Here is an 18,261-nt window from a genome sequence, read left to right as displayed (position 1 = left end):
TCATTTCGTTGTGGTATTGACGAATTGATATGTGATGATGACTCATGCAGGTTGTAGAGTGCACGAAATTCGCAAAAAATTGTAAAGTTTCACCCCCTATAACTTTGTTAATAACAGCTGGGTTTTCTTCAAACTTGACCAAATTGTGCACCATGCTCTTCATTACACCTATGCTAATTTTTGTACTTCTGGGATGAACATAAGTGGGGTGCCGGGTAAATTTCTAAAATGTAGAAATATACTATTATTAACTTTATTTGTGCAGATATCGGAACCAGATATATTTTGAGGCCTAGATTTCGTAGAGATGCACCACTGTGATTTTTTTCAGATTTTTCGGTTGGATAGGTTCTGAGAACGAGACCTGTTACACTTTTTGATGGTCATATTTTGAGCCCTAACTCCCCTATGTTTCACCCAATTTTAAATATTGAACCAGTTTCGAAAAGTACTAATTGAGACCTTTAATTTGATACCCCACATGGCTACATTCTGTAAAAAAAAATTGTGCACCCTCCTTTCGCATGTATGGGGAGCCCCCCCCCCCCCTCAAACTTAACACAAAATGGCGCCAATTGCTGCATGTAAAGGGAACGGCAGATCACATACTCTTACCAATTTTCGTGACGATCGGTCCAGCCGTTTCCGAATAAATCGGCTGTGACAGACAGACAGACAGACGGACAGACAGACATCGAATCGATTCTAATAAGGTTTTGTTTCACACAAAACCTTAAAAAACCCACTAGACGTTCACATCACGGCTCCACTGGTCTAATTCATAATTCATATATCGTTGCAAAAATTTCTGTAGTGTTTACTTCGGAAGTAGCTAAGAAATACAGATCCTTAAGGAGGAACTGAGGTCGAATTGATTTTATTTTTCCCAGTTAACACTCATCTCACACAACCTAAGCACCTATTTAATTTTATTAAAGTCCTTATTTCGTGCATTCGAGAAAACTACAGACTAGAAGGGAATTACTTTTCATCTACCTCTTCAGCTATTACTACTTTAATCTCTCAAGGAAATCATCCTTGGGACCCATAATTCTTATCATAGAGTGAACATGCATTTCTCAAATTAATCCTCGTCTTCAATCTATAACCGAAAAATCTATTTTTATCGAAGGCATAAATATCCTTTTAGTAGCATGAAAATATCCGAAATGAGCAGGTTGTTGGCCCATAAATGTCTACCCTATTCAATTTTCTAACAAAAAACCACGAGTTAATTGTTGATCCCCTTCTTGGAACGCAACTGACAGGCCAAGGTTAACAATAGCGCGGTAACTAGCCCCCAAGGGGAATATGGAAGCAAACTATTCTAATCACGATAGCTGACAATCACCTGCCTTTATCCCATTAATTTATTAATAAACTCGCCAGTAACTGACCGACTTGCACTTACAGACTCAAAGTAAGCGTTGATAAGGACGAACCAACTGTCACGTTCATAAAGGTGAATAGCAAAGGGAGGAAACATTTCATTTCAAACTAGTTTACATGTATCACAGTTCATAAGAAATCAAAGACAATTTTGCTTCCGAGTTGTAATGATGTGAGGAAATAGCCAACTCTCTCTCTGACAGAATAGAATGACAATGAAAAATTATAAAGGATATCCAACTCCATATAAGCTTGTTTGCACACTGACTCTGGTTTTGAAAAGCATTTCCAATCATCCACAGCTTCAACCCGATAATGTCTAACTCACTTCATATTTTCTTCCAAATCATCCCAGGAACGCCAATCAAAGTAGCGTCCAATGAGGTGGAAGGAACATGCACGAAGACAGTTGTTGAACGATTATCATTCCCGTGGCCAGATTAATATCGACTGATTCATTCTCTAAACAATATCTGCTGCTACTTCGCACACTATCGACTTCCAATGCGTACCCGCAGGATAGCAAGGACCGTTGATTTATAGTCGGTCGTACGTATATCCACTTGGCCGTTAGCCCGAGAAAAGCCGCTACGGCTCGAATCCCGAAGGCAGGAAAGCTCCCTCCATAAATCATTAGTGCGGGTCATAAAATATTCATAATCCTTATTATGCTCACTGGATCCAGCATATTGACATTACGATGCGACCTCCTTTGAGTGCCTGGCAGTTCACATGTTGAGCTGTTGAACATGCGAATAGTGGCTGCGTTGCGGCGAAATCTGATTTGTTCAGATCCATAAAAATCAGGGACATCATCCCCATTAATTAATTAAATTATCTTAAATAATCTTGAGTGTTTAATCAAATAATAACAAGGAATTATGCTTGATGCCAGCCGCTTTGAATTCTTATTCTGGTTCAGACTCAGCGAGAGCATGTTTGCTCGATAAATTATGGCACATTTGTGGTCTTTCTGGCAACCCAACCCAATGAGTCTACACGCTTTAATGTCCTCTAAACAAATGTTAAAAATTTTCGTACGTACCCAATGACGATGCCAAGTAGGAACCCCAAATGACCGCCACGTAAATCCATAAAGTTTTTGCAATTCCACTCATGGTTGGCGCCGGAATTCGTGTTCGCTAAATGATTGAAAATAACCGTCAGACGGTTGGCGAGCTCAACAGTCGCACAATGCTGCCTCGGAAGCCACGCACAAGCACAAAACACACACAAAGGGGCAGTAAACGGCTAATCCCATTAATTAGATAATAATCAAGGACGCTATCAAACGGCTGACCGGCATCGAGTGCACTGTCGAACGCGTCGGGGTGAAGTTACGCGGAGCTCGTCTCTGGCCGCTTGGTCATTGACGCCCTCGACGCCACCCAGATCGCTTAATCCTTTTCCGCCGATGTCACCGGCAAAACTGAAGGCGACAACCTTAATCCCGGTGATAAGCCGCGGTGACTGTTCAAACGAGCACCCTCGAGGCAGCAACAACCCTGCCCGGACGCGGCGCCTAACGTAAACACAACCAATGCCACCACTTGGCAAACGGAACAAAACGACCGGAAAAAGGTCAACAGATACCGTCGAAATCCTCCAAACACCGCGAAAATCCTTGGGGACCCGAATACCTAATTCCTACATGAAAAGTTTTGGGGTCGAAGGCAAGAACCGCTCGGCCGCGCTGCCGGACACAACCCACCGCGAAGGAGTTAATATTCCGTTTGAAGTGGGTCCCGCTGACCACCAGACGGAAGCAGACGTGCAGGGCGGACTTGAGTCACGCAAGGATGCGAGTGCGAGCCTTGTACTCAGTCGAATCGCACAGAGACGAGTCCCGGACACAACATATCGCCATGTGAATCCGAAAACAACTGATCTGCTGGGGAGCACGCTGTCGCTGCTCCACCGGTCGTGGGTCGCTGCAGCGCCACTCACTCCACGCTGCAACACGCCATCGGGCCAATTTGAGGCTCCCCCAAATCACCTTCATCTTCTGCGGCGCGCAACATCCCGTTCGAGTGGCGGCAACAGAACAAGTGCATTCTCGGCAACAACAGTTCCTCAATGACTAGCGAAATGCTTGACGTACGCATGAGTGGCAGCATGTTGCAACGCAGCGAAACATTTATACTGAAAACATGGGTTTTGTTCCTAGCTAGGTGGGTGCAGAGAGTTGATATGGGATACTTAAACCGCAGTTAGGACTCACCAGTGCTATAAAATTAGAAAAGAAGATAAAAATATTTGTACAGAAGCACAAAATATTACGAATGTTAATATATACAGTGTTTTAGAACTACCGCACAAATTCTATGACAGGCGTTTCGTTAGACAATTTTACGGAAAAAATATGCAACACGTTTATTTTCCGATTTCTTAACCCTTTGGCTACCAGAAGCAATCACATTTCCAAAAGAAGTCGGGAAACCGGAAGCTCGACGCTTCAGGTATGAAAGGTTTTGTTTGCTTCTCTTATCAGTATATTTGAGTGTTGAACTATCCCATTTGTACGTAGCCCCTTATGTATATGCATTTAGCATGTCTGACTACCCACTTTAGTGTGACATTGATATTTAGATGCAGTATATTTACAGGGGAGAGTCAACTTTGAGGTACTGTAATTTTATTACTAATAGTATGATTTTGATCAAACTTTCGGATAAAATGCTTCATATTATATTTTATATGACTATCAACTTTTATCACCCTGGGGTAAATTTAAGGGGGATTTTACTCGATTTCCCCAAAAGTATGGTAATTTACTATTAATAACTTAATTTGAACGAATATCGACATGAAGAGTATTTTGATGTCTGGGCATCGCGCAGAGGCAGCTTCATAAATTTTTTCAGATTTTTTGGTTGGGGAGCTTCTGAGAATGGGTCCGTTAAAGAAATCATCACTTTCCACCCCTCCCACTCCCCGCCTTTCTTACGAATTTCAAAACTTATTTGATTGATACCCTACATGACTATATTCGGTGAAAAAAATTTGTACACTCCCCTTCTACATGCCCCCCTGCCCCCCCCCCCCCCCCCAAAACTCAACCTAGAAGGATATCACACGTTGCAACAAAAACCTTAAAAACCCCACCATTGCACCACCAAAAACCATAATAAGAAAAAGATCAGGACAGCTAGGGCATTGGAAAAAACGTTGCATAGCTAAGGCTCTTCTTTTTCTTCAGCCTTTGTCCCGTTCACTAGCGGGGTCAGCTCGTCGTGATCGGTTTCGCCATTTGGCCCTATCGAATCGATCTGGGTGCAATCTCGAGGCTTTGAAACCCCCATCTAGCGTATCAAGCCACCGATGTTTAATAATAATAATAATCGTTGGCGCAATAATCCATGTTGGATCAGGGCCTTGAAGTGTGTTAGAGCACTTCATTCTAGACCGTAACGGTACACTAGGAGGCAATGTGGTCAGCATTGCGCTAGGCCCGAGATTATTACCCTGAGTTGACTCAGGTACTCATTCACAGCTGAGTCGACTGGTATCCGACGTCAAATCACAATACAAATTCCACTGCCACCGATGTTTAGGTCTGCCTTTTGGTCATTTACCATCGACTTCGATATTCAGACCAATCTTGGCAAGTGAATTCTCGTTTGCACGAATTGCGTGACCATACCATCGAAGGCGCCTCTCTCGCAACTTTTCCACGATCGGTGCAACCTCATAACGATCGCGGATATTCTCATTTCGGATGTGATCTAAACGTGTGACGCCACTAGTCCAACGTAGCATCTTCGTCTCCATTACCGCAAGACGCCGTTCATTGTCTTTTATAGTCGGCCAACACTCAGAACCATAGAGAGCGACTGGACAGACGACATTGCGGTAAATTTTTGATTTGAGACGTTCGTTCATACGTCGATCACAAAGAACACCAGTTGTGGAACGCCACTTCATCCAGGTTGCGTTAATGCGTGAAGCAATTTCATAACGCAGTTCTCCATTGGCTGATAGCGTTGACCCGAGGTATTTAAATCGCTCAGTTCTGGGCAGATCACGGCCGCTGACAGTGATTGTGCCTGTTTCATGGGGATCGATCGTCAAAAATTGAGCTTTGTTTATGTTAAATTCAATCTGAGACCGTGTTGCATGAGGCGATCATTCCATTTTTGAACAAGTTGCTCGAGATCATTTTTGCTATCAGATGCTAGGAAAACATCATCTGCATAAAGCAGTGTGTAGGGCGCTGGACGTTGGATATCCCGTGTGACGGTGTCCATAACAAGAACAAAGAGGAGTGGTGAGCGGGCACTTCCTTGATGAACACCAAAAGAGACACGAAGCGGTTTTGATACACCCGCCATACTTCGAACTTCACTTTTCGGATCGTGGTAGAGCAATTGAACCCAGCGCACGAGTTCTTCTGGCACGAAGTGTTGTCGTAAAGCATACCAGATAAGTTCGTGTGGTACACGGTTAAACGCTTTCTCTAGATCCAGAAATGCAATGTAAAGAGGGCGATGCTTCTCACGGTGTTTCTCCATGAGTAACTGCGCAGCGTGTATTGCGTCAGTAGTTCCGCAGTTTTTAACAAATCCGGCTTGATTCACGGTTATTTCAACGATTTCGCCAATACGGTTGTCAAGAATGCGTTCAAAAATCTTCATTGTATGGGAAAGTAACCGGATGGGACGGTAATTTGAACATTCTGCTGGGCTACCTTTCTTTTTCCATACTGGAACAGTGGTACTTTCTTGCCAGTCAGATGGTGTACTTCCTTCCTGAATAACCCGGTTAAGGAATTCACTGAGCCACAGTGTTGGCTCCCAGCTCTTCGCTTTCCAGAGCTCAGATGCGATGTCGTCAGGTCCTGTTGCTTTCCCCGATTTCATTCGTTTTATTGCCTCCTCGACTTCAGTTGCGCTGACTGGTGGAACTGCTCCAAATGTCGGGAATGATTGTGGAAGTGGAGGATGACAAAATTCTTCAGTTGAATCTGCTCGCCACCTATCCGTTGCGGCTCGACCATTGGAAAGCAAAGTACCCTTCTTGTCATTAACACAACAGAAGTGTTCGATATCCTGTATGCGTTCATTACGGCTTTTAGCAAGTCGATACAGATCTCTCTCGCCATCCCGAGTGTCCAGTTTATCGTAAAGATTTTTGAAATGGTTCGCTCGGGTGACAGCGACCGCTTTCTTTGCTTCCCGGTTGGCATTCATATAAATTTGCCAATTAGCAGGCGTTTTATCGTCGAGCAATTTGTGGTAGAGGCGTTTCTTTTCACGGACCTTCATTTCAACATAATCATTGCAAAGCCAAGTATCTCGGTTGATGTACCGCTTACGCGACTTGGTGACCCCGAGGGTTGCAGAGGCCGCTTTGTGAATCGTGTCTTTCATTTGGTTCCATGATTCTTCCACATTCGTAATGGTCGGCGATCGTATGAGTGAAACCGTTTCTTTTTTCTTCTCACCAAATCGTGGCGGGCCAGTGTGCTCCTCACGCTATTTTATCGGTGGCTTAATTCGCAGGACGGCAATCAACGGCCGATGTTGAGGTGCGATGGTCTCATAGGGAACGACTTTGCAATCAGTGACAGTGGTAAAATGTTGGCATCTTATGAGAATATAGTCGATTTGCGTTTTACTGTTCCCACTATAAAATGTAGGAAGATGGGACAATCGTTTGATGAACCATGTATTTATAAGTACAAGGTCATGGGTCTCCGCAAAAGCGATTATACGCTCGCCACCCTCATTGCGCGCTTCGAATCCCTTTCCACCATGGCACCTGTTACCGTCTGCCTTTTCACCCACATGACCATTAAGGTCGCCGGCAATGATTATATAATCGTCAGCAGGCACGTGACAAGTCTTTTCATCGAGAAGTTGCCAGAAGGCGTCTTTCCCGGCATCAGGTCGACCTGTCTGTGGTGCATACGCGGTGAAGAAGTAAATGATGCGATCAGCTGATATAATGGTGAGCTTCATCAGCCGATCATCAAATAGTTCGACTTCTTTAATGGCATCACGGAAACGCTCTGAGATGGCAATGCCAACACCATATTGAATGTGTGGGTTACCAAAATAGAGAAGTTTGTAGTCATTTTTACCGCGTTCGCGTTCAATGTCGCAGCTTTTGGCACCAGACCATCGGGTTTCTTGCGGAGCGCAGATATCAATGCGCCTTTTCGGAAGGGCTCTTGCAAGTTCCTCGGTCTTTCTAGTTAGGGTACCAACATTTAGCGTGCAGACACGTATTTGTTTTGTTCGTTGTGTGCGGACTAACTTGCTTACGTTCTGACACCGTCCATGCGTCAAGAACCCTTGCCCATTTCTCGACAGGACCGGGGCCCGTCCTGCCGCGTCGACTGAGGTGCACGCCCTAGCATTTCTCCGAGGCTTGTGACTCAATCCGATCATCATGTTTGTAACGACATTGTATGCATTTTTTTGGTCGACCTGTCGCGGGGCCTGTCACCAAGAGAGATCACGTAGGTTTTAGCATAGTAGAATAATTCCAACTATACTCTCTTCCTCTAGATGTACAAACTGCCTTAATCCAGATCGAGCAGGCGGCGCGAGATCTTGGGCTGTACATCAATGAAGGCAACACGAAATATATGGTGGCAACGTCAGCACCGAAGACGAATCAACCAACAACATCAAACCGCACTGGTCAAACACGAAGAAGAATAAGCATAGGAGAATACAACTTTGAGACCGTTGACAATTTCTTCTATCTAGGGTCGAAAATCACAACCAATAATAGCTACGATGAGGAAATCCGCGCACGGTTGTTGTCAGCCAACAGAGCCTATTTCAGCTTACAAAGACTGTTCCGCTCGAAACGTCTCACCATAGGGTCAAAGCTCTTACTGTACAAGACTATGATTTGGCCAGTCCTCATGTATTCCTCTGAGATTTGGGTTGTTAGCAAGAAAAATTGCGAAGTCTTGGCCGCGTTCGAGAGAAGAATCCTCCGAAGAATTTTTGGCCCCCTACATGAGGATGGACGATTCCGTAGCCTACACAATGACGAAATCTATGAGCGATACCATGACCGTCCGGTTGTGGATAAAATCCGGCTCAATCGGTTACGGTGGGCGGGTCACTTAATTCGTATGGATGAGGATGATCCCACCCGGAAAGTCTATAAGGGCAATATCTGTGGTAGAAAAGGAAGATGAGGCAGACCCTGCCTAAGATGGAGCGTGGGTCAGGACGCCAGACAGCTTTTAGGGATATCGAATTGGTGGACCTCGGCGCAAAATCGGGATGTCTGGAGCTCCTTATTAAGGCAGGCCTAGACCGGATACCGGTTGTTGCGCCGTTGATGATGTTGATACTCTATTTATCTCTTTCCCTGATCTCAGCATTTTATTTTTATTTTACTGAGGATAGTACAGAGTACGTTGCCTTAAACCCTCCTCCTTTACCTGGGGTTGCAGAGCTAAGGCTCTAGAATACAAAAGTTTATTCATGAAATAGAGTAACCTGTGCCCCTAAAAACGGGACAACTTCTACCAACTGGTCCTCCAGGTTGGGGGTTGGGTAGGGTTGACAACCCTACACGGAAAACAACTTGTTACGAAGCCACAACAGGAGCCTCGGACTGGATGGATTCCACAACGAGGAACCCGGCAACGACAACGGAATAACGATTTGCGCATTTTCTCATCGAAGGTGCGCTCCCTATACAGAGATGAAGCTGATACGCAGCTAGCCGATACCCTGTCCCGATATATCGCTGCTGTAACAGCGTTACAGAAGATGTGTTGAACAGGGACCGGTTTCCTAGAGAAGAGCCGCTGCACCATATACTATGGTGGCCATCCAGTAAACCATGTGCTCGGAGTAGGTTTCTTAGTCAGCCAAAAAATGAAACCTGCTGTTATCGGCTTTGAAAACATAAGCGAACGGCTATGCACTCTGCGCTTGCGTGGCAAGTTTAGAAATATAAGCCTCATTAACGTTCACGCTCCTACAGAGGAGACTGCAGACTCGGAGAAGGATACCTTCTACGAGGCAGAAGAGCGAAAACTATTGTGACTACACTCCCGTGGTTTGTGCGTTTAATCACCTTTTTTCAAATTTATTATGGCAACTTCCTCACTGATTTATGGTACTCTGTGTGCCATTTGTAAGGAGCCGGAATCTATTCGCTCCAAATTTTTAGACTGCGATGGGTACTGTGGTGCGACTTTCCACGCCAAGTGCTTGGGTATTCGCTCTGCGTTTATTGATATTCGGGCTAAATTTTCCCCTAACGTTACGTACCGTTGTAACGCCTGCTGCGGTACCACGCTATCGGATGCAATTCAGCTGCTGCATCAACACACGGCGACTTTGGCATCGATTCAACTTGCAGTTTCAAAATCGCCGAACAATTCTGTCCCCGCAAGCTGCTGCTTTATCGAGCACCAGCGTAGTCTCAGCTTCTGAGATGCCGCTGACTGGCTCTGTTTATACCTCGCCGGCGACTGCAGCCAACAAAACTGGCGCCATACCTAAGTCGCCCCGGTCGACTAACTCTAATTCTCGGCCTCTATCTGCCTCGCTTAATTCCAGTGTCTCCATAAAAGATGGTATCAACCGGATGACGTCCGCTAGCCTACTGAAAAATCCTCCATCCGAGGGACAAGTTCCCTACGCAACATCGGATGCGCAACGAAGTTCTGGCGTTTAACCTACAGTCGCTACATTAGCACCACCGCACGCTTCCTCCTGTGTATCATCGACGCCCGCCACCGCTGAACCGCAGGCCCTTCCGACCTCATGTCGTCCGAGCGGCCCCCAATTGAACGTCGCCTCGCCACCGAAACAGCTGTTCGTGTCAAGGCTAGCGTACTCCACTACGCCCGACGAAATTCTGGCCTATATCAGAAGCAAAAGCAACTCAACTTTGTCACCTCTTTCCTGTGTGAAGCTGACGAAGGATGGCTCTCGTGACCGAGTGATAGCTTCCTTCAAAGTCACATATCCCCATGACTTCGATGCTATCGTCCAATCCTCCTTTTGGCCACAGGGGGTCTTCGTTAAGCCTTATCAGAGGTCTAAGATTCGTGAAAATTTCCGGACGGCCCGCCTGCCTCGCCGAACTTGAATGATACCAATAACTATACGCTGTTTTATCAAAATGTAAGGGGTCTAAGGACCAAGCTGTCGGATTTCAAACTGTCTGCCTTAGCATCCCAACATCATGTCATCTGCATTTCTGAAACCTGGCTGGATGACAGGATTTTAGATTCTGAACTCCTCGAAGGTTACTCTGTGTTTCGGTGTGACAGAGACTGCGTTGCGCTTGGCAAGACAACTGGCGGAGGTGCCCTAGTAGCTGTTAAGTCCCCTCTCCGTGCCGAAATCATCTTTTCCTCCTCCTCCTCATCCTACGATTCTGTTACCATACGTGTCCTTCCGCCAAACGTATGTCCCTTTATCATATCGTGTGTATATTTTCCCTGCCTAAGCCCGCCTTCTCTGTACGAGGATTTCTTCGACAGATTATCAGAGGCCCTAACCGTTTTGTTTCCCTCACTTCCTTTCATCCTCTGTGGTGACTTTAATCTTCCTATGCTCTCCTGGCCCGTTACACCTGGCCTTCCCTCCCTCCCTAATGACTCGACCCACCCTTCCCTTCCTCTATCCACTTTCATGTACACCTGTGGGGCCCTCCAATTTAACCTTTCTAGAAACCAATTAGATCGCACTCTTGACCTTGTCCTCTCTAACCTTCCTGTACGTTATCTTTCCCAATCCCTTCATGCTCCGTCTTACGTTGCCCCTGACGCCCATCATCCTGCCCTCGAGTTCGATGTTCAGATATCCCGACTCCACTCTCCTGTCGCTCGCAAGCCTACCAAGTTCAACTTTCGTAAGGCGAACTTCGAAGGTCTGAACTCAGCCCTGGCGTCAATCCACTGGGTCCCCATGCTCTCTCCATTTACATGTGATCAAGCACTCAACACTTTCTATACCATATTATCTGATCTTCTTCCTTGTTACGTTCCCTCCTCTCCTAAGTGCTTACGCTCTTACCCCGTCTGGTTCACCACTGAAATTCACAAAAAACTACGTCAAAAACAGACTGCGAGAAAGAAGTTCCTGTCTTCTAGAAACGTTGCTGACTTAGTTTTTTTCAAATCCCTTCGTTCCTCGGTCAAATCTTTAATACGTAAGTCCAGACACGAATATTTGTCCAGCGTGGAAGACTCACTAAAGCGCGGAAATCTGAAACCTTTCTGGTCCCACATTCGCAACTCCCGCTGCCCCGCCCAGTTATCCCCTCCGTCCATTAAATTCTCTGGCTTCTCTGCTAACTCCCCTCAACGATCTTGTGATTTACTCTGCCGCTACTTTTCGTCAGTCTATGTTCCTCCTCCTTCCTCCGAATCCCTCCCGATAGTAGATGTAGCCTGCCCCGCATCGCCCCCTTCTTACTCCTATCCTTGTCGAATACCTCATTGGCGAACTTGATGCCAAGGTCGGACCTGGCTGCGATGGTCTTCCAAACCTCTTTTTGATCAAAACTGGTAAGTCCATCTCCCTTCCCCTATCTCTTATTTTCAACAAAAGCCTTGAAGAGAATCATTTTCCCAGCTTGTGGAAAGAGGCTCTCATTATCCCCATTCACAAAAGTGGCGATCGTTCGCTTGCCGAGAATTACCGTCCCATTTCCCTCCTCTTCTCCTGTTCCAAAATCCTGGAAAGATATGTCAGCGACTGGTTGTCCGCCCACTTTGGCCATCACATAGTGAAAGAACAACACGGCTTCGTTAAACGTAGGTCCACTGCCTCCAACCTGCTTGACTTTACAAACTTTGTCGCCAAATGTCTAAATTCACGGCAAGAAGTGCATACCATTTACACTGACTGCGCGAAAGCCTTCGACACTGTAAATCACAAGATACTTCTATCCAAACTCTCGTCCCTAAACGTTCCCATACCACTTGTTTTATGGCTTGCCTCTTACCTTTCCAACCGATCCTGCCGCGTCTCTTTTGACGGCTGTACTTCCCGCTCCTTCTCCCCCTCTTCTGGCGTCCCACAGGGGTCTATTCTGGGTCCTTTGCTATTTTTATTTTTTATTAACGACCTTCCTCCCCTCCTTACTTGTCCCTGTTTGCTCTATGCAGACGACCTTAAGCTGTTTTCCGCTATATCGTCGCCTATGGACTGTGTTTCCCTTCAGAATAACCTGGACACTCTGGTTCGTTGGTGCACGACTAATGGTTTAGCGCTAAACGTCAGAAAGTGTCACTCTATGTGCTACTCCCTAAAATCCTCACCCACTTCTTTCTCCTACTCGCTTAACGGACATTCCTTATCCTGCTTAAATTCCACTCAAGACCTCGGAGTCACTTTCGACAATAAGCTCCGCTTTGACACCCATTGCCTCGATGTCATCAATCGAGCAGCAAAATTGTCAGGCTTTATTCTTCACTCCTCCTCTGATTTTGACTCCATCCAACCCTCCTTAGCTCTCTTCAATTCCCTTGTGAGGAATACCCTCGAGTATTGCTCCGTGATCTGGTCACCCACTCGTAACTGTGATTGTCTTGCCCTTGAAAATGTAAAACGTAAATTCACCCGTTCTCTCTTCTTTAAGAAAAGCTTCCCTCGTGTGGATTACCCCTCCCGCCTCCGCTTTCTAAACCTTCCCTTCCTACAACAGCGTAGATCCTATCTGGATCTATGCACATTCTTTAAACTTTCCTCGGGCCTGATGGACTGCTCCGCCGCTGACGAGATCACCTGCCGTCCTGCGTCTTATAACACACGTAACGCAGATATTTTCAACGTGGCTTTCGCGGAGCTCGAAGTCTATTTTCATTCCCCGACTCCCAGGCTTTGCCGAAATTATAATGCAAAACAGCTTGGTCCTTTCAACTTCCCTACTTTAAATAGTTTTAAACGTAGGATAAGTTTTTTGCTTTCTCCTCCTCCTGAGGACAATAATTAATTGGAATTCTTTCTGTTTGTTGTCCGTTAATTAAATAAATAATTAAATAAATAAATCATTAGCCCATACCAAAGAGGCTTCACTCCAGGCAAATCAGCAACAGATCAGATTTTCTCTCTGCGGTAAGCAATGGAAAAGCTCTTGACTATGGCCATCAGTTGCTCCATCTTTTCATCGACTTTAAGGCCGCTTATAATAGCATAGCCAGGGTAAAACTGTACATGGCCATGAGAGAAATCGGTACCCCGATAAAGTTGATAAGACTAACTAGGCTGACCCTGACCAATGTGTGAGGCCAGATCATCCGGGTTTTTAGCCATATACGAATGGAAAAATGTGCATTCTCACATAAATTGGGCACAAAACCTTTTATCCGAAACGCCGATTTGTTTTTTATCGATTAAAGAATCCTTGAAAACACCAGAATTTATGAAAAACAAGTCGGGAAACTGGAAGCTGGGCGCTTCAGGTATGAAAGGTTTTGTTTGCTTCTTCTGCATATTTACGTGTAGAACTATTCCATTTGTACGTAGCCCGTTATGTATTTGCATTCAGCATGTCTGACTACCCACTTCAATGTGATATTGGGATTTAGTTGCAGTAAATTTACAGGGGAGAATCAAATTTGAGCTAATGTAACTTTGTTAGTAATGGTATGATTTTGATCAAATTTTGAGGTAATATGCTTCATATTATATTCTATATTACTACCAACTTTTATAACTCTGCGATAAACTTAAGGGGGTGGTTTACTCAATTTTCCCAAAAAATGGTAATATACTATTATTAACTTAATTTGAATAGATATCGATATGGAGAGTATTTTGAGGCCTGGACACCATATAGAGGCAGCTTCATGAATTTTTCAGATTTTTCGGTTGGGTAGTTTCTGCGAATGGGTCCGTTAAAGAAATCATCACTTTCCACCCCTCCTACTCTTCGCCTTTTCAACAAATCTCAAAACTAAGACCGAGTTCGAAAAGTACTAATCGAGACCTTTTATTTGATACCCCACATGACTACATTCGGTGAAAAAGAATTTACACAAAGTTTACATGTATGGGGACCCCCTCCTAAATTCAACCTAGAAGGATATCACTCACTGCATGTCTAGGGGTCCACAGTTCCCACCTTCTCACCAAATTTCGTGTCAATCGGCATAGCCGTTTCTGAGAAAAGTGCTTGTGACAGACAGACAGACAGACAGACAGACGGACAGAGGACCGCGGCATACTTGCACGCTGCTCATAGTCAGGGTGGTGAGTTCTATTATGCTGTATGCAGTCCCAGTTTGGAGAAACGCGCTGAAGGTTTTAGGCAATGCATATAAACTAAGTACGGTTCACAGAAGAACAGCCTTAAGGGTGTGTTCTGCCTTCAGGACCGTCTCAGATGATTCGGCGTTCGTCATCTCGGGAATGATGCCGATTGACATCCTGGCAACCCAAATGATGAACTTTTATAACACCAGGTCCATCTCTCTCTTATCGCAGGTGAAAAAAGCCGAAAGAGAGAGATCCAAAAGCAGATGGCAACAGCGATGGGACCAGTCAGAAAAGGGTTGTTGGACCTACAGGTTGATCCCGGCCATCAGGGAGTGGCTGGAGAGAAAGCATGGGGAGATCGATTATAATCTCACCCAGTTTTTCACCGGCCATGGAGGATACCGTCAATACATGTACAAATTTAAATTGGAAACCGGACCTAATTGTCCAAACTGCGGCGGGGTCCCAGAAGACCCAGCGCACGTATTCTTCCAATGTCCTAGGTTCGCGGAAGGAAGAAGGAACCTAGAAGAAACTTTAGATAAAGTGCTATCACCGGAAAATTTTGTTCGGAGAATGGTAGCTTGCCAGGAAGACTGGGATGCGATGAATTCCGTGATCCCAGTAATCCAGGAGAAACTGCGAAAAGCAGCAAAGCAGCAAGTGAGTAAGGCGCGGTTACGAACCTCGCGGGAAGACGGAAGGAGACCTAGCTAAAGTAAGCTAACTCCGCCCTGTGATGTAATACCTAAAGATGGTTCAACGGGGTAGGGGGGCAGTCGGGGGTGGTTTTAGTGCGTAAAAATCCTACACTCTAGCATGCTCAGGCCAGGGTCTTTTAACGATTTCCACCTCCTTAAAAAAAAAAAATAAAAAAAAGACAGACCGACATTGAACCGATTTAAACCTCAAAAAGTTTAACAAGGCACCAAAAATTTACCATTTAAAACTTTTCAATAATCCTAGCTTGCGAACCGTGATTAAGCCCGCACGTTAAATGCCTTTAATTTTTTTTTACGATGAGCACGCCCTCTAGTGTGGCAGTAATTGCCCTGTACTTCAATAATGAACTATGCTATCAGGCTGGAAAAATTATTACGCATGCTCAAGGTATTAATAAATAAATGGTGACAAAGTCGTATTTGTATCTTTATCTAGTTATTCACAAAAAAATACAAAACAAGACGAAAAAAAGAGCCTTCACACGGGATGATCCCGTTAATCGAAAAGGATGAAATAAAAAAGAAGCACCTAATAGTATTTTCACCAAATCCATCCAAATTCACGACTGATTTGGTAACCCTAGGTGCTTAATAGGAAAAAGTAAGCCTGGGAAAACCAACTAATCTGTGGATTAAAAAAGTACAGGGAGCAACTGCACTGGGCCCGAAAGTTTTACCAACAAGTCAGCAGGGTGAAGCCCTATGCACCTCGATGATAGCCCCATACACTCAGAACATCATTGGCCCATACGAAGGACGCTTCACTCCAGGTAAATCACCAACAGATCAGATTTTTTCTCAGCGACAAGCGAGAAAAAACTATTGGAATATGGCCATCAGTTGCACCATATTTTCATTGACTTTAAAGTCGACTATGAAAGCATAGCCAGGGTAAAACTGTAAACGGCTATGAGAGAATTCGCTATCTGATCGAAATTGATAAGACGAACTAGGCTGACCCTGACTAATGTGCGAGGCGAGATAAAAGCAGCAGGATCACTCTTGAGACCATTCAACATCAACAATGGTCTAACACAAGGAGATGCCCCATCATGCGTCCTCTTTAACCTGGCCCTGAAGATAGTGATTCGCGATGCTGATGTAAATGCGAGCACTATCCTTTTCAAGTCCACCCAACTACTGGCCTATGCTAACGATATTGACACCATGGGAACAACAACCTGAGATGTATAGTTCACCTTCATCAAGATCGAACAGGCGGGGCGAGATCTTGGGCTGCACGTTAATGAAGGCAAGACGAAGTACATGATGGACACGTCAGTGCCAAAACCGAAAGAACAAACAACATCTAACCGCAATAGTCAAACGAAAACAATGAAGACAGGAGACTATATCTTTGAGACCGTTCTCCCTTCTAGGGTCGAAAATCACTACCGATAACAGCTATGACGATGAAATCCACGCACGGCTGTTGGCTGCCAACAGAGCCTATTTCAGTTTGTAAGAACTGTTTCGCTCGAAACGTCTCACCATAGTTTCAAAGCTTTCTTAGGAGAACAGAATCCTCTGAGGAATTTTGGCCCCTAGATGAGGATGGGTGATTCCGTAGCCTACATTACGACGGAATCTATTAGCGATACCATTGCCGTCTGGTTGTGGATAAAATCCGTTTCAACAGGCTGCGGTGGGCGGGTCACTTAATCCGTATGGATGAAGATGATCCAGCCCGGAAAATCTATAAGAGCAATGTCAATGTAACAAAAAGAAAGCGAGGCAGACCCTGCCTGAGATGGAGCGATGGCGTAGGTCAGAATGCCTTTTACACCTTTTACGGATATCGAATTGGTGGACCTTAGCGCAAAACCTTAGCCTAGACTGGATACCGGTTGTTGCGCCGTTGATGATTATGATGACGATGATGATTAATAGCTTTGTAAAGGTTTCATATATGTTTATAATAAGTCTAGGGGAGGATTTTTGTATTCTGATAGTACATAGTTTGAAAAATAACATAGTTTGAAGTTTTTTTAAGCTGATTAAAAGATTACCAATTTGTAATTACGCATTTATCATGGCTGTCCCCATGCAACAGTTGATTATTAATGCGATTATTCTTTCTAATAAATCAACAAAAATATTTCATAACATAACCACTCGTATAATACTAGCCATCTATTGGGTTCGTGAAAAGGAGACCCGGAAGATAGAAAAGTATGTACGTATCTATGAAAGTCAGACATATTACCCAGCGGTGACCCATGAAATTTTAATATGTTGCGCGTGGTTTCATTTCGTCGCAGGGGGTATCAGACCACTTCAGTGTAAATCAGAAGAAAAACAAAATCTTTATCATCCAATGTCAATATATGATAATATTTAATTAAGAGGAATAGGAAATTTGTATTTTTTAATCCAAAACACTAGGTTTTACGTAAGCCTTCGTCATTGGGTTTTGCTATCAACAGCCTCCTGATGAACAAAAACAACCAGCAAACACCCCTTACGTGACGTAATTGTAGCCTCAAGTAACGCACAATCAACATGTCGCGATGTAAATTAGAAAGTTTTCCTTGAGGACAATTTCACACCACGCATTACAGCCACAATAATATTTGATAGAGGATCGTACGTGATTAAAAATATTCAGCACATGAATGAGATTAATTTGTGCAGAGTCATCACATATTTCTAGTGATAAGGAATTAATATGCATGATCTATTTTGATCGTAGCAATTTGCAAAAAGTAAAGTTTGATCTTTTGACCTTTTCAAGAAAAGGAACCTTTGAATTGCGAAAAGCAATCCATGTCAATCGCTTTAACACTGTCGGCAAGAAATGCCTTTATCTTTATAATTTGTTAGCCATGACATCTACACAAGTTTATCAGGGAAGAGGGTCGCATTTGGTGATGTTTGAGCCGAGAAAAGAATTTTTACAATTTCTTAATAATTTTTCCAATTTTTTTCTGTTTCCTCACCCTGACCACTATTAA

The 18,261-nt window shown here is 44.4% G+C and overlaps 1 protein-coding gene across 1 annotated transcript in view; it reads right to left on the bottom strand.

Annotated features, from left to right (window-relative positions):
• The window catches only part of LOC119649702, a 447,461-nt gene extending 444,182 nt beyond the window's left edge, over nucleotides 1-3,279 (bottom strand). The window contains exon 1 of the mRNA XM_038051973.1: nucleotides 2,435-3,279. Coding sequence (XP_037907901.1) covers nucleotides 2,435-2,507 — 73 coding nt within the window. The 5' untranslated portion in view covers nucleotides 2,508-3,279. The remainder of the gene's footprint in view (nucleotides 1-2,434) is intronic.
• Between the last annotated feature and the right edge of the window lie 14,982 nt (nucleotides 3,280-18,261).

Source organism: Hermetia illucens, chromosome 2 (genome assembly GCF_905115235.1).
Source record: "Hermetia illucens chromosome 2, iHerIll2.2.curated.20191125, whole genome shotgun sequence".
Lineage (NCBI taxonomy): Eukaryota > Metazoa > Arthropoda > Insecta > Diptera > Stratiomyidae > Hermetia > Hermetia illucens.
Note: the sequence above shows the minus strand (reverse complement) of the source record. Positions and strands in the feature narration are given on the sequence as shown.